The sequence below is a fragment of the Aspergillus viridinutans genome, assembly GCF_018404265.1.
Source record: "Aspergillus viridinutans IFM 47045 DNA, scaffold_3, whole genome shotgun sequence".
Classification (NCBI taxonomy): domain Eukaryota; kingdom Fungi; phylum Ascomycota; class Eurotiomycetes; order Eurotiales; family Aspergillaceae; genus Aspergillus; species Aspergillus viridinutans.
In genome coordinates, this window is record NW_025091219.1 from 2,664,127 (window position 1) to 2,680,506 (window position 16,380).

General features: G+C 50.7%; 5 protein-coding genes across 5 annotated transcripts; 2 read left to right on the plus strand and 3 right to left on the minus strand.

The window, feature by feature from the left end:
• Positions 1-886: 886 nt before the first annotated feature.
• Aspvir_005847 (putative phosphatidylserine decarboxylase Psd2) lies at positions 887-4,506 on the minus strand (the record flags this gene model as incomplete). Its single annotated transcript, XM_043269057.1, has 7 exons — positions 887-1,048; positions 1,125-1,876; positions 1,934-3,427; positions 3,477-3,897; positions 3,955-4,170; positions 4,230-4,274; positions 4,366-4,506. The coding sequence occupies 7 exons, from the start codon at positions 4,504-4,506 to the stop codon at positions 887-889; spliced, it is 3,231 nt and encodes a 1,076-aa protein (XP_043124992.1).
• A 1,555-nt stretch (positions 4,507-6,061) lies between these two features.
• Aspvir_005848 (putative MFS glucose transporter) lies at positions 6,062-7,333 on the minus strand (the record flags this gene model as incomplete). Its single annotated transcript, XM_043269058.1, has 1 exon — positions 6,062-7,333. One exon carries the CDS (start codon positions 7,331-7,333, stop codon positions 6,062-6,064), a length of 1,272 nt encoding a protein of 423 aa, XP_043124993.1.
• Positions 7,334-8,498: 1,165 nt separating this feature from the next.
• Positions 8,499-10,407, plus strand: ssn3 (cyclin-dependent serine/threonine protein kinase SSN3; the record flags this gene model as incomplete). The annotated part of the gene is made up of 3 exons (XM_043269059.1): positions 8,499-8,616; positions 9,131-9,290; positions 9,342-10,407. 3 exons carry the CDS (start codon positions 8,499-8,501, stop codon positions 10,405-10,407), a joined length of 1,344 nt encoding a protein of 447 aa, XP_043124994.1.
• A 420-nt stretch (positions 10,408-10,827) lies between these two features.
• Positions 10,828-12,604, minus strand: Aspvir_005850 (putative metaphase-anaphase transition protein (Mlo2); the record flags this gene model as incomplete). Its single annotated transcript, XM_043269060.1, has 4 exons — positions 10,828-10,835; positions 10,892-12,287; positions 12,345-12,399; positions 12,489-12,604. 4 exons carry the CDS (start codon positions 12,602-12,604, stop codon positions 10,828-10,830), a joined length of 1,575 nt encoding a protein of 524 aa, XP_043124995.1.
• A 599-nt stretch (positions 12,605-13,203) lies between these two features.
• Aspvir_005851 (MCM DNA helicase complex subunit MCM2) lies at positions 13,204-16,170 on the plus strand (the record flags this gene model as incomplete). Its single annotated transcript, XM_043269061.1, has 5 exons — positions 13,204-13,208; positions 13,301-13,416; positions 13,477-15,776; positions 15,830-15,999; positions 16,071-16,170. The coding sequence occupies 5 exons, from the start codon at positions 13,204-13,206 to the stop codon at positions 16,168-16,170; spliced, it is 2,691 nt and encodes an 896-aa protein (XP_043124996.1).
• Positions 16,171-16,380: the final 210 nt, after the last annotated feature.

Genomic DNA, 16,380 nt, shown 5'->3' on the forward strand with positions numbered 1-16,380 from the left:
GTGTTGTGACGTAGATGCAAGTGAACGGATTATATCCTGTCTCTTCCGTAGTGTGAGACACTGCTCCAGCGCCTGATGCACCAAGGTCGATGAGATTCGAATATGACTCCCACCCCGCGCGTGTAATCTAATTCGATGTGTTGTTTGTTTGACCTCCGCCGATCTTCCCACCGGCCGCTGCGCAACGAGACGACGATGGTCCAATCCAATTCGATTCGGTATCCGAGTAATAGCGAAAGCAGGTTCGCTTGCTGAATCGACTAGGGTCCGAAGCGATTACACGGTCGCAGGTTGCCAGGTCGAGCGGGCGGTGTTTCTGGGTTGGTTGGTGTGTCGGTCGCAATTCTATCGGCCCCTTGCCGTACGTTCGCGATTGACGGCGACTGTCGAGCAGACTAGACCGACTTCATTGATTGACTGGCGAAAGTTGCAAAATGTCTGCTTGCGCAGCTGGAGCATCAACATCGGCGTCGGGGTGACGGGGTTTTGCTCTTGCAAGTCGCTACAGCACGCGGTTGTTTTGGTCGTGGCGCGTGCAGGACGGCGCTAAGCTGTTTTGGGAGCGACACTTCCTGGCAGTTGAACCCTTCTTCGAAGCATGTCAATTCTATTAACAATTCAAGTTAACAATACTTTATTGGTGAATGAAACAGATTAAGAAGGTGTGAGTTATCTATGTACATCACAGAACTTATTGATGCACCGTCTGAGACATCCCTTGGCTGTGTCTATTATGTCCACTGCAACACTATTCAACATGTACAAACTCTGCCAGACAGAGAACTTCAAATGCTAGTGAATGCTGAGATGATAGGCCCCAGGCCTCTTTAAGAATAATACTGCAAGCGCTCCCAAGTGAAAAAAAGTTGAAAGAGAAGCAAATCGATCATTGCAATGCGAAAGCATGAGTCGGAGGAGCCAGACTGCCTTCTATTCTACGTTTGGCGTCTTGCTTCTCCTCGACGCTGACTTCTTCGGTTGGCTTGGGCATGTCGGGCTCGAACTGAGGGATTTCGGGGCTGTGACCAACAGACATTCCTACTCGGATCTGAATACGGCAGGTTTCAAGGTTAGCGAGGGCCGACAAAATAAAGATCAGGAATTGGCAAGGGAATTTTGCTCACCAAAGTCTCCAAAGCACCCCTAGAATTATCAACCAGGTCTCTATCAAACTTCATCACGCCTTCCTCGAAGAGGAGCAGTATAGTACTTCCGCCAAACTTGAAGTATCCAAGCTCCTCACCACGGGTGACCTTCTCGCCTGCCTTCCGAGTGATCACCGTGCTTCCGACCATCATGGCTCCCACACAGACCATCATAACCCGGCCGTGGGCGACAGAGTCAATCGGTACAAGAATTCTTACGTTCTCACCGTACACATCCAGTGCAGAACGGATCGCCATCGGGTTCACTGTGTAGTACTCGCCCTCGATTGTCTTGGGGGTACCCATAACACCGTCAACGGGAATATGGAAACGATGATAATCCTGAGGAGCCAGACGGAAGATTCCCAAGGCTCCATTCTTGTAGCGTGGAGCGTCCTCCGGGTACGCGTTTCCTAGAAGCCTCTCAATGGAGAACTCCCTGCCCTTGACCCAGATACTGGTCGCCTCGTCGATGCGGTCAAAAACAACCGATCGGCAGTCAGCAGGCGATACGATGATTCTCGGCTCATTCGGAGCTGAACAAGGGCGTGCGTCAGGCTTCAATTGCCGGTAAAAGAACTCATTGAATGTCTTGAATTGGTCAAGGGGTAGCAGAACCTCTGACATGTCAAGCTGATGGAAGTTGATGAAGTCCCGGATCTGAGCTGCGGAAGCCGGATCATCATATTTCTTGCCTTGTTTGATGCTCAGCGACTTGAGGATCTTACGAACTGTAGCTTGGTCAACCTTCAATTCTTCCGGGGGTGTTTCGTTTGACAGTAACTTACTTCGCTTCTTCTCCATTTCCCGGCTCTTGAGGCCTCTGTAAAGGAGCCGAATACCCAGGCGTACGTAAACGCTCATTCGCTCCTCGTTGATCTGCCCTGTAATTCGATCTTGAACAAGGATATTTGCGGAATTTGCGCCTAGCTTGTAGCCACCGTAAGATATCTTCGTGATAACTTTGGAGTACCACTTGCGTTGCGCCTGGCTAGAAGTGACAAAGCCACCCATCACAAGGTTGTCGACCTGCCGCCAGTCTTGACTTGCGCATGTAGCAATGTGGGTGATAATGTCCGCATCGGAGCGCTTAGCGAGCCGCGGTTGATGGCAGAGAGGACACTCCCGAATTTCAATAACATGCTCTTCACCCCGCTCATCACCAAGATCATCGGGATGGAGATCTTCCTCGCTTGTGGATGTTTGCTCTTCCTGGCCTAATGTCGGTACGGACGTTGTGCCAGGATGAGTATTGGCGGGCAGTGTTGTGCTCGTCTCTAGGGGGTACTCGTCACCGTCAGATTGCTCTTCGCTTCTTTGGCTGCCATTTGAGGACGGCGTCAGAGATTGCATGTTGGAATTGGCAAGAGGGACCTTTTGCAGCGCCTGCAGTGTATCCTCCAGACACATTACAACTTGGTCGAAACTCAGATCCACAGTTTCCACGGGCTCGTTTTCGGCACCGAATCGTTGGAAAAAACTGTCAATAGTAGACTCTTTCAGGGTCGAGCCGAGAGTGTCAAGCATCGTTGTCAACTCGACCTTGTCGATTCGACCACTGTCGTCAGCGTCATATTGTTTGAGCATGAGTCTCCAGAATTGCTGACGAAGCGCACGGTAGGGCATATATTTCGCTTTCACGATAATCTCTGGAGAGTGCTTGTCCTCCCACCGTTCCTTGTTCTTTAGTGTCAAAGGGATCTTGTACACTTGAAAGTCATGCGAGTCCATCTGACCCACTTCGGTCCCAGTAGCAGTAGGAGCACTTGAAATATTGCTGCTGCTTTCTCTTCCCTCCGGGACGCTGGTGGGCGGAGGGGTAGCTGGCTGCTCTGATTGAGACTGGGTAGACAGTGAGGCAGCAGAGCTCCTCGACCTTACTAAACCCGGCCGTGACATTTTCGAAAGGCTGTGAGTCGATGGTGAAGGACTGACACCAGACTTGGCTCCTGATTTGCCGACAGAGCCTGTATCAGAACTTGCTGGGGTAAGTGATGGATCCCGGAGCCGATAGAGCCCCGTTTCCGGATCTGCCTCAGGAGCAGCCTGGACCAAGGTCTGTAGCGGAAACCCAGCCGATGCAACAAAGTCATTGCCGGAGAACTTATCTCGATCCATGACTGTAAAGCTGATCGTGTAGGACTGTTCATGTTTCATGACCTGGAAGACCATCTTCTCGTTGTAGACTGGGTTCAGGTTGTGACGAACGACGGGAGTTCTGAGCGTTTTCCGTCCAAGCGAGGTGACGACAAATGGATCCATGTCAAAGGAAGTACGTGTCACTTATCTAAATCAGCAACCGTCTTAAACCATGGAAGTCGAGCGACATACCGTTCCGTTCCGGCGGAAGATCTGTTACCCGCACAATCTCCATGAACACGATACCCTGCACTCCATTGCCGGCCCCAGAAAATTGGTACGCCCGAGCTGCTAGTGACTTCCGTTTCAAGCGAGCGAGCCGAAGCCGTTTCCTCCTCTTTTCCACAATCTCTGGTTTCGTCAGGTCGTCGGTCTCGTCTGAGGTCTCCTCGTCCCTGTCGGCATCATCCGATTCGTTTGTCGGGACTTGCGGAAGGTCCTCATCGTCCTCGCCAGCGCAAACCAAACTCCTGAACCTTTGGTATATCTCACTCGGGGGTGCTGATACGTTCGACAGGTCAATCAGCGCGAACTGAAGGAGGATCTCTCCAGACACGGTGCTGTCTTTCTTCTTGGTTGGCTTCCGCTTCGACTTGAGTGTATACCATTTGGGCTTGACAGACGATCAGCTGGTGGCCATGCTCTAAGCTAATATATCTTCTTTACTCACCGGCTGATTGATTTCGCCATCGGCGAAGATGTCTTCGAGGGGGATGTCAAACTCGCCCAAGTAATCTTTCCCGAATCTGTCATGATCCCAGCAGATACACTCCAGCAAAGGTACACCAACCACCGGCATCTCGAAAGTCACGTTCCATTCCGGATTCAATGTCTTCGGTATCGTGGGGGTCGATTGTCTCGAGTCTCCGAGTGTAACAACTAGATACTAAATACGCAACCTGATCAGCCCTGTCGTCAGTTTTGGTATCCATTGATAAAACTCACCGGATCACTGGTTCCACCTCGGTCTTTAGCTGCAAGGTTTCTGCCCTGACGTTGTTCAAATTGAGATGTTAGCCTCCGGAAGTGGCATTCCACGGAGCTCAACGGAAGTTCCGGGCTGGAGAAGAGGTCCGCTCACCCTAATTGCAGACACCTTGAGAACCAGCGGTGCCTCAGTTGTTCTCATCGGGCTTGTGCTTCTGCTCTGACCGGGAGTCGAAGCATTGCTCTTTACGCTGAGATGGGAGCTGAGACGTTGAGGCAATGGTAACCGCACCATGGTGGATGGCGTAAATTGCGGGGGAGCTGCTTAAGACGGCAGCCGAAGGCCCCAAGAATATTCTAATGCCTGAGAGGAGATGATATCTAGGATGTTGCAACAATGATAACAGGGAAGGATCCTGGAAAGAATGACGATATAATGAGTCGCAAATGGGTGATTCCAGGACCGTCCACCGACCGGAGGATGTCGCGGTGTGGTTGAATCCGGATGGATCTGAGATCTGGTCGGGTCGATCAGAGTTCCGTTCACACCAAGAAACGGCAGCCACCACAAAAGTCCACAATATGTATGTTAGATTGCAAAGGAAGAATAAGGATCAAAATGCTGACGAGAATGCAATTGAAATTCTTGACAGCTTGATCTAAGGGAGTCAAGATGAATACGTGAAGAAAAGACAGAAGAAAGAAGATGAGAGCGTGAATAGGGGATAGATACACTACCTCAAAAAAACTAAAGAGAACAACAAGAAGTACCAAGACAGTTAGTACGGAGAGTACTCTATTTCTGTTTTCTTGGTGGGGGCTTGAGCCTTCTCTAGCTGACCCTCGCACTGAGGCGTAGAAAGAGGATCTATCTACGGGATAATATGTAGAATTGTAAAATCGAGCATCGAGGGAAAAGGATTCACAATTGCCATTTGTCGAGTGAATCCAATTAACCATCCATTTATTTTGCAAGCCGTGAAGCTAAAATATACCTACATACCTCGAGCCTGCCGGAAGGCTCGGGGTTACGCTTTAAGACGTCAAGGTCAGACAAACAGGCAAGTGACAGAAAGTGACAGAAAGAATGAGCTGTGGGAAGATCAAACGTTGATCCACCCACAGCGCAAAACAAGCACTGGGCAATCACAAGTCGGGACCCCACCACGACCGTTGCTGTCGAGCAATGAGAAATTGAGGCTATTCTTGAATATGGCTGCCTACTTCTCTACCATATCTCATGTTTAAAGAGGCAGACTCCTCATATGTATGCTAGTGTGCACCAGTGCAACATACTCAAGTCGCTTGACGTCTTTTTGCATGACTAGTCAACCTTTTCCATCCATGAGACCGACGCCCACTTTTCCCCTCATAAATCAGTGACGGATCAGTGGGGGTTGTAGGTACCCATACAGTCTCTCTGGCTCGGTGGAGTTGTTCCTGTCAGTATGACACTGCGCATCACATTCTGACTTTACTACGCAGTACATAGTATACCTTATCTTTTGATCTTGTTTACCACTGGTTTTATAGCCATCCCAACGTCAACTAGGGAACTCAGCACAGTTGGGACGCAATAAGGCGGGGTTACTGCCGCCAAACCGAAAGTAGCTCAATGGCCTCTAACAAGGCTCCTTTGTAAGCTCCGCACCAAAGAGCATCAATCATAGTAGAACTAAATGCGGATGATTTCCCAATATGACGCAAGTAATTTCAGCCCAGACATAGCCTCGGTCCGTTCCGAACCGGTGCATGACAATGAAATGAGTATACGGGTGTAAGTGTCGATTCCTTGCTAAAGTAAAAGAGTACTCAGAGGTAACGACCAGATAGTATGAAACAGAAAGGCATTAGTCTCTACGTCTCGAGTCTTCCCTTCCCCAGACCTCATCGGCATTGGCCTTGCCCTTGGTCTCAGGCACCCATCCGTAGATGAAGCCTCCAAGAAGGCAAGCCAGTACCGCAAAGATCCAGTAGATCTTACCACGGCCGCCCAATGCGTCGTTGAGCACGGGGAAGAACTGAGCCACGATGAACGTGGCGGTCCAGTTGGCCGCCAGCGCCCAGCTCTGCGTCGCACCCACAGCCTCGGGACCGACTAGTTCAGAGGACAAGATAAAAGGTACCGGACCTAATCCAACCGCGAAGCTGGCCACAAATAACAAGGCTGCTATTGCGGACAAGATTTTCTGGTTGAAATAGATTCCGAGCGCCAGCAAGACAGAGTTGCAGCCCATGCCGCAGATGCTCAGAAGCAGGCAGGTCTTTCGGCCAATCTTATCAGGCAAAGGTGAGCAGGCAAGAGTAATGACCAGGTTGATGGCCGAAATCATGACGGTCAACAAAGCCGCTGCCGTGGGAAGGAGACTCTGTAGAAGCGAGACACTATACATGATGATACTGTTAATGCCGGTGAACTGTTGAGCCACCATGACTCCGATGACAGCAACGATGGCCGGACGGTAGTATGGGTCTGTCACGGCTTGCAGAATCGTAACTGGAGGCTGCTTAGGCGGCAAGTTGCCGGAAGGAGGGGTGAGCAGAGACTCCTCCTCCGGTCCTGTGGGCCTCTCAGAGCTCTTCCATCCTTCAATCTCCTCTTCAATATCTGCATCCTCCCCACGTATCCTCTGCAGCACCTGTCTGGCCAGGTTCGCCTGTTGATGCTCAGCCAGCCAAGTAGGACTTTCCGGTACGAAGAATAGACCAAGGAGTTCCGATACCCCGAGCAACCCAGCCACGGCAAGTATGGCCCTCCATTGATCTCCTTTGTTGAGAAAGTAGCCAAGCGTCTGAGTAAGTAGGATACCTACATTGGTCATAATCTGCGTGAAGGCGCCGAAGAACCCTTTGGCGTTGGGCGGGGCAATTTCTGATATATAAATTGGACCAACGACGATAGCAGCACCCGCACCCACACCACTCAGCAACCTACCGACACTCAATATCGGTATACTGGGTGCTAATGTTTCCGCTACCGGGCCCAGAATAAAGAAAATCGTTGTAGCTCGCAAGGCGAATAGTCGCCCATGTTTAGTGGAGACGGGCCCTGCCAGCAGAGCACCTAGCAAACCACCAAGGGTGTATATGGAGGACACCAGACCGAATTGGGAAGGGTTCATTGGAATACATTGAGGCAGAGTCCTAAACAATGCTGAAGCGGTAGAATGGATGCTCTTTCGCTCGCAGGTAATAACAGCTTGGGGGGCATTAAGCTCGGCCTGTCTCAGTCCACGGTAAGTAACGATTAGGATTAAGCAATCCAAGAGCCCTTTGCACAAACCAGATGATAACCAAATTGAAGCGGCCCTAGTGTGACAACAAAAACGAGATAGACCAGGTATGCTGTGACTCTGGACCGGGTCAGCCCAGCGGGACTCATGATACTACTGGTCTGTTGGTCTGTCGGTGTGACTTTTGATCTGAATCATGTAGCTAGATCGAGATACAAGGAGCCACGAGGTAGGAATTTAGTTAATAATATCGAACCATTGTACTATTGAGATCGAAGATGAAAGTATTCTGACCTGTAGTAGGTGGTCGCAGATGACGTTGTAAGGGGCTGTCGGAGCTTAGACTGCTACCGGGACAAGGAAACTCCGTGCTCACTGTCTAGCCAAATATGACAGTCGTAGCAATATGTCTCCTGTCTACAAAGGAGAGAAAGTCGTACGGTCAGCCTATGAGGCCGACGAAAATAACTCATCAAAACTATATCCCGAGACTAGCAGCGCCTTCAAAGTATGTACTCCGCAGATGTTGGAGTAGAATACGGAAGACCGCAATATGTCAACGACGACACATATCAGTATCGGCAATTGAAAGTGGCCGAAGACATTGCCATGTAATGATGCAGGACAATTGAGACATTTAGCAATAATCATAGAGAAAGCAAATTCATCATCCTAACTGCATCTCTCATGGAGCGAGAGTGACTTTTGCGGAAAAAGCAATATATGCCTGCTGACTAACAAAAGAGGGGGAAATTCAGGGTCAGTCGAGAAAAGAGACACTCAATGCATCGTCGACATACTCAACTGCCATTGCTATTTGTCTTTTCAAACCCAACCTCATCATCATTTCTGCATGCAATCGTTTCTAGTAGTTGTGGAGACGGGCAGTCAAGAATCCTAATAGTGCACTGTCCATGCTACTTCTGCGACCGTGAATTTCGATGAGGAGATCCTAGTACACTACTATATCCACCCCAGTTGAACGGTTACCGAGAGATACTCCGGACCTCCACCTTTCGGGCCCTTTTGCTATTCCACACCAATCTCTCCATCCATGAGTCTGACAAACCAGCCTTCATCATCCGGTCCATTAACTGCATCCTCTCGGTCCGCTGCGGCCAGCGTCAGCCAAAATCTGTCTCTGAAACGGAATTTACAGGCCGTTGTTGATGGTAATACCGGTTAATATCATATTGTCACCTATTTTACATCCACTTCTCCTCCTTGCCACTTGGCTCTCTCAAGTGTTCATCTTTTCCGTCTTCTACTTTCTTTTTACCCTTTTCGGAAATCTCTCATGTGCTACTGTCTTCTGGGAGAGATTTAAGCTTTGTTGCGGATGAAAAGATAAAAAGGCCTTTGAGCTGTGACTGCTGAGCTCCACTGCGGCTTCTTTGTATCTTGCCCATCATGTTTGGAAGAAACTTCCCATTTTTTAACTCCATCGGCGGGTTCTATCCACGTGGTAATCTCCCTCTAAGCTGGTCCCAGTGTCTGCCTGTCATTATTTGCTGCAGGGCCCTTTCCAATGAGTTCATCAATCTGCTGAGAGACTTTCCTCCATTTGACTCATTTGCCTCCTTTTTGTATACCGCTGTTCTTTGCTTTACCAAAGGAATCAACTGTTTCAAGCATATATACTATGAACATCCAGGTCTCTTCAACATGCTGACTCTTTGCTTAAAGAAAGTATAGACTCGAAGAGACCCTCGGGAACTGGGTATACCAGCAAAGTACGGGTCCGGGACAAGTATCACATCGTTGGTTTCATCAGCAGTGGTACATATGGTCGTGTCTACAAAGCCATCGGAAAGGATGGCCGGAAAGGCGAATATGCGATCAAGAAGTGAGTCGTTTCATTTCCATTAATTTCTCCTATAGCAGCTGACCAAATAAGATTCAAGCCCGACAAAGAGGGTGAAATCATCCAGTACACAGGTCTCTCGCAGTCGGCAATCCGGGAGATGGCTTTATGCTCTGAATTAGATCATCCCAACGTAGTGCAATTGGCAGAGATCATCTTGGAAGACAAGTGTATCTTCATGGTATTCGAGTACACTGAGCATGATCTGCTTCAGATCATCCATCACCACACTCAGCCGCAAAGACATGCCATTCCGGCACCGATGATCAAGTCGATACTGTTTCAGCTGCTGAATGGCCTCCTATACCTTCATACGAATTGGGTTTTGCATCGAGATTTGAAGCCGGCCAACATTCTAGTGACTTCGAGTGGTGCGGTCCGCATTGGAGACCTCGGCCTCGCGCGTCTATTTTACAAACCGCTCAACTCGCTTTATTCCGGAGACAAGGTTGTCGTCACGATCTGGTATCGTGCTCCGGAGCTACTAATGGGCAGCCGGCACTACACGCCGGCCGTGGATCTTTGGGCAGTTGGATGCATATTCGCCGAACTGCTCTCCCTCCGACCCATCTTCAAAGGGGAAGAAGCTAAGATGGACAGCAAAAAGACAGTACCATTCCAACGTAACCAGATGATGAAGATTATCGACATCATGGGCTTGCCCAGGAAGGAAACATGGCCCGGTCTCGTATCGATGCCCGAATTCTCCCAACTTCAGTCGTTAGCGATGTCGAGAGGTTACCTCAACAGACAGTGCAATCTGGAAGGATGGTACCAAAGTTGTCTGAAGAATAACGGATATTCCCCAGCGTCTACTGCAGGCACACCGGGTGCCGAAGGCTTCGATTTGCTATCGCGGCTACTCGAATACGACCCTACCAAGAGGATATCAGCCCGGGAAGCGTTGGAGCATCCGTATTTCACCACAGGTACTCCAGTCACTGCTAATTGTTTCGCGGGCTACGAGGGCAAATATCCCCACCGCCGGGTCACTCAAGATGACAACGATATCCGCTCCGGCAGTTTACCCGGCACCAAGCGGAGCGGGCTGCCAGACGATAGTCTCATGGGTAGGGCCGCAAAGCGGCTCAAAGAGTGATTTGCATATATTTTCTCTTTCGGTATTCGAGTTCAAGCATGTGACTGGCGTTTAGGATCCTTCTCATAGACCATTTATTGCATGGATTGGCGTCTTATGGGTTTTCTGATTCCGCAATTTAAGACATCGTCGCATTTGCGCTGAGTTGGTCATTGTCTCAAGCGAATCATTGGCGAATTGCTATATATTTTAGGAGAGGTCGCCTCATTCCAATTACAGTTCGAAACGTGAATGGTAATTATTCTTGAGTTGAAAATGAGATAGGTGCCTTGACGTACAAATTCCATCCATTCCTTCCGTCCATAAGCGCCTAATGAGAGCCCAGTGCCATTACCGATTCCGATTCCTATGTCCATTTCATTATTGCGCTTCGTAAAATATAACTTGATGTCAAGATTGAGCCGAAAGGACGACGTAATCTCAGTAACCTGCTAGGAGTCAGCAACAAGGCCTGAGGCAACAGACATTCCCGAACGAAACATACCACTTTGTTCTTTCCGACCATCTCCTCCCTCGTCCTTCTCGTTACCGCCATTCCCGGAAGAAGCGGAGGCCTGACCAGCAGCAGCATCCTTGATTGGCTTCTCATCACCACGCAACTTCTCAAAGTAGGCCTTGATATCCTCCGCACTGACCGCCGTCCCGGACTCCGCAAAGGGCTTCAGGAACTCCTTCACTTTATCACGGAGGTGGTTGTACACCATCGCACCCTCGATAGCCCGGACACGGTCGATGTTACTCAGGGCTGCCTCACCGCGGTCGTAGAGACTGCCTGTTCCGGTGCTGCCTCCGCCATTGGCTTCGCCATCCTCCGAGAGAGGGGGCTCGTATGTTTCCTCCTCTTCGCGGAGTTGGGGGTACTTGGCAAGGTTGGGGTAACATTCTGGGCAGCGGCAGAAGTGCTCGCGGAAGTTTTCTTTGAGGAAGAGGGAAAATGTTCCGGATGGGGGTGGGTTAGGCAGGGAATCGTGCTTGGGTTTGGGGGGTGCGGGCTGGGTAGGCTCTGGCTTTGATTCTGTGGGGATTTGTTCGCCATCGATCTCTGACTTTGTCCGCTTTGCAGCTGGCTCGGTTGTCTCCTTTGCCTCTGTTGTGTCATCGTCATCCGCCTTGCGTTTCTTGGTGTCGGTCAACGGATCGGAAGACGGATTCGAAGGCTCTGCTCCTGTGTGCTGCTCTTCGGAGCCCTTTGACAGTCCGCCCTCCTTGTAGACTGCTGGAAGGAACCCTGGAGTTCCTGCGTATCGCTTCAACCACGGATTTGATTCGACACACTTGTAACACAAGAATGTTTCGAAGTCATCTTCAGCCGGGAATCCCGGGGGCAGAGGCGTATCCTCATCGTCATTGTCATCCGCCTCATTATTCTGCTTCGCGGCTTCGACATCCTCCGTCTTAACTTTTGCTTTCTTATACCAGTTCCTTGGTAAACCGATCAGGCACTCCGGATGCCACCAATCCTCACCACAGCCACCGGTCTCGACCGTACCCAGCCCAAGACACTGAAACATTGTTCCTTTTTCTTCGAAGGCATTGTAGTCCTCGCCACAGCCGCAGAACCTGTTCTGAAAATTGTGGTTGTATTTGTTCTCCGGCGCTGGCTCCTGGGACCGAACTCCCTTTGCACCGGTCTTAGGGTCATTCCGAAGCGTACAGGGTAGGCCGGATGACACGCGCGTCGTCCCACAGTCGCAGACAAAGTTTCTTTTATTAAATAGCTCGACGAGTGTATGTTCGCCGTGGCAGGCGATAGAGCAGGAATAGCAGACGCCTGCGGAAGTGTGCAGTGCATCTGGCTTATCGGAGGGAGGGTTGCATGTGAGACAGGCAAACAGGATCTGTCGGAGGGGTCCTAGAGCTTGTGTGCAAGAATCAAAGGACTAGATGGCGTCAGATGAGGATTGCTTGTTGACGCAATGGGGAGGAGACCGACTCACGTATGGTAGGATCTCGCGGGCGTCGGCCTCGAGACGCATTTGGGATTCGATGAATCTAGATGATATTATGTGTTAGAACACTGCGGCATAGTCCTCGGCTTTCTTATAAAAACCAATCATATAATTCAGAAGTAGGCTCCTTACTCTTTAGCGGTTTGCGAGTTTTGCGAGCTGAAGCTCTCTCTCCGCTTGCCGGCATCTTGCAAGTCCTTCTGCTGGTCGGTGGCGGCTGACGGCTCAACCGGTTCAGATGTGCTCATTGTCGCTGTCGCTCTTGTTACAAAGCTAAACGGTCACTGAAACAGGACAATAGATATATCGAGCAATGTGTTAGGTTGGACGGAGTAGAGTATGCGACGAAGTCCTGATCAAGATCCGACGCGACGCGGGTGCATAAGATGTTTGTTTTGTTTGCACCAACCTCTACTGCTTGTACTCTCCAAGAAGCTCAGGATTTCGCGGATGGCCTGGACTGCGTGGAAGCGAAGACCGGGGAGATTGTCAGCTGTGGATATGGTCGGTAAAACAAATCTGCTTCTTCATGTCTTGTTGGTTATGTACTGGTGGTACGAAGTGCAGTCAGTATCACCGTTCGGCTTACAACTAACCCCTAAAGCGGCGACGTCCGAATGAGGCAAGAGAATTACCTAAGTAGGACTTAATTGAATCTGACGCGTGGGAGTCGCGCCTTGACGCGTCGTTTACCGCGCACCAGCACCGACACCGCCAGGGATTCTTTCTCCCTTTGCTCCTCTCCCACCACTGTAAGGAAGTGTCTGTCATCCCAGCAACTTCTGTGGACATAGCAAATTCAGTCTGTTTCCTTCATATTTGAGCGCCAGGCTGAATATTACACAAAATGAGGTATGTACTCTAACCTGCTCATTACCCTAGTTGGCTGAAGAGCACTCGGCTTTTGCTTTTCTCTCAGAGGTCTAATCGTTTCCATGATGCAGTTCACCACTTCGACCCAGCACATCTGCTGCCAATCGCGGCTTGGGAAGATTGAACCGACGTAAAAGATCCAGAGAGCCTGATGACGAAGTGTCATCCGTTGCTCCTCCCTCAAGTCGTAAGTTTTCATCGCATTGAAAATCAGAAGTGAATTTGTAGATGGGCTGATGTTTCATAGCTCCTCCCTCCTCTCCGCCTATGCTCCCCTTTGATGATGATGACAACGAAAGAGACGAAGAAGCAGAGCTACTGGGGGACATTGACGATATTGATGAGATGGCTGAGGATGAAGATGGAATCGACCTGTTCGGGGACAACTTCGAAAGAGATTACCGAGAGGCTGGAAACGACCGTTATCAAGGCGAATACATTGACGATGATGGAGACCATGAAGAACTTGACATTGCAACTCGTCGGCAGCTGGACGCTCGCCTAAATCGAAGAGATCGCGAGCTCGAGCGTCGCCGCCGCATGCCCGCGGCTTTCTTGCAAGATGATGACGAGGGTGATATGGACCTCACTCGCCAGCCTCGGCGGCGAAGACACCACTACGATGAGGACCGCGAGGACATCGAAATGGGCGACGACGCCATGGAAGAGCTCTCCCTGGAGGAGTTAGCTGATGTAAAGGCGGCCAACATCACTGATTGGGTGCTGCAGCCACAAGTTCTGCGCTCGATATATCGAGAATTCAAAGCTTTCCTCACAGAGTTCACCGATCAAGCCGGTCAGTCAGTCTACGGACACAAGATCAAAACTCTTGGTGAGGTGAACTCTGCATCACTTGAGGTCTCCTATGTTCACTTGAGTTCCACAAAGGCCGCTCTTTCTTACTTCCTTGCGAATGAACCAACCGAGGTCCTCAAGGTCTTTGACCAAGTTGCTCTTGATGTCACACTCTTCCACTACCCTCAATATCAAGATATCCACAAGGAGATCCACGTCCGAATCTCGGATCTTCCGATCGTCTACACCTTACGGCAGCTGCGCCAGCAACATCTGAACTGCCTTGTTCGTGTCAGTGGCGTTGTCACCCGCCGGAGCGGCGTCTTCCCGCAAATGAAATATGTCATGTTCATTTGCCAGAAGTGTAATATCACATTGGGACCTTTCCAGCAGGAGGCGAGCGCGGAGGTCAAGATCTCCTACTGTCAAAACTGCCAGTCGAAGGGGCCGTTTACCATCAACTCCGAAAAGACTGTGTACCGGAACTACCAAAAGCTCACATTGCAAGAATCCCCAGGCTCTGTGCCCGCCGGACGACTGCCGCGTCAGCGTGAAGTCGTCTTACTTGCAGATCTCATCGATTCTGCCAAACCAGGTGACGAGATCGAGGTGACTGGTATCTACCGGAACAGCTACGACGCTCAGCTTAACAACAAGAACGGCTTCCCTGTCTTCGCCACGATCATCGAGGCGAACCATATCGTGAAGTCGCACGACCAGCTGGCTGGTTTCCACTTAACCGAAGAAGATGAGCGCGAGATTCGTGCCTTGTCAAGGGACCCCGATATTGTTGATAAGATCGTGCGATCCATCGCGCCTAGCATTTATGGGCATCAGGACGTGAAGACCGCTGTTGCCCTCTCACTTTTCGGTGGCGTGAGCAAGGAGGCCCAAGGAAAGATGGCCATCCGTGGAGACATCAACGTGCTCCTTCTTGGTGACCCCGGTACAGCTAAATCGCAGGTGCTGAAGTTCGTTGAAAAGACTGCCCACCGAGCGGTCTTTGCAACCGGTCAAGGTGCCAGTGCTGTCGGTCTTACAGCCAGCGTGCGTCGCGATCCTTTGACCAGTGAATGGACCCTGGAAGGAGGAGCTCTGGTGCTTGCCGATCGGGGCACATGCCTGATCGATGAGTTCGATAAGATGAACGATCAGGACCGGACTTCGATCCACGAAGCCATGGAACAGCAGACAATTTCTATCTCCAAGGCTGGTATCGTTACCACTTTGCAAGCCCGCTGTGCTGTGGTGGCAGCCGCCAACCCTATCGGTGGACGCTACAACAGCACAATTCCGTTCTCCCAGAACGTCGAGCTCACAGAGCCCATTCTTTCGCGTTTCGATATTCTCTGCGTCGTGCGGGACCTTGTCGACCCAAATGAAGACGAGCGTCTGGCCAACTTCGTCGTCGAGTCTCACCACCGAGCAAACCCCACCCGGCCTCTCAGGGACCAGGATGGCAACTTGATCGATTCGGAGGGCAACCGGATCGATGAGGAAGGTTATCGCCTGGATAAGCACGGCAACCGCCTACCACCCACTCCCGAAGAGATTGCCAAGCGTGAGGCAGCCCAACGCAAGGCAGAAGAAGAGAAGGAGGGCGAGATTCCCCAGGAGCTCCTGCGGAAGTACATCCTGTACGCGCGAGAGAGATGCCACCCAAAGCTCTACCAGATCGATCAGGACAAGGTCGCGCGGCTCTTCGCTGACATGAGACGCGAGTCTCTGGCCACTGGTGCCTACCCCATCACTGTAAGTGGTTTTTAACATGTCTTCTTTCCGTCTATCGTGCTAACCACAACCAGGTCCGTCACCTGGAAGCCATCATGCGTATCGCCGAAGCCTTCTGCAAGATGCGTCTGTCTGAGTACTGCTCCGCCCAGGACATCGACCGCGCCATCGCCGTAACGGTCGAGTCCTTCATCGGCAGCCAGAAGATCAGCTGCAAGAAGGCCCTCTCCAGGGCATTCGCCAAGTAAGTCCTTTTCCTCGCGGCTCCTCCCCTTTCTTCATCAAAGCCAGTGGATCTAACCCCGACGAAAATAGATACACACTCTCCCGACCCAAACCCCAGTCCAAGCGGCGAGCCGGTATTCCCGCTCCAAACCCCTACGCTCTTCGCCCGAGTCAAGCCACAAGGGCGTAGGTATAGGGATAGCTAATCGTGCTCGTGCGTATGCTCACCCTCATGATGATCACGTCTTTTCCTCACTTCGATTTCATTTATTTTCATTCTCCGTCACGATCACCACATTGCATAATGCTCGCTTCGCTTCGCTCATGCTTCTTCGGCAAGTCACATGCTCTATTTGTCGTCTGAAGCTGGATAATACGCATGGGCTTTATTTTCAACAGG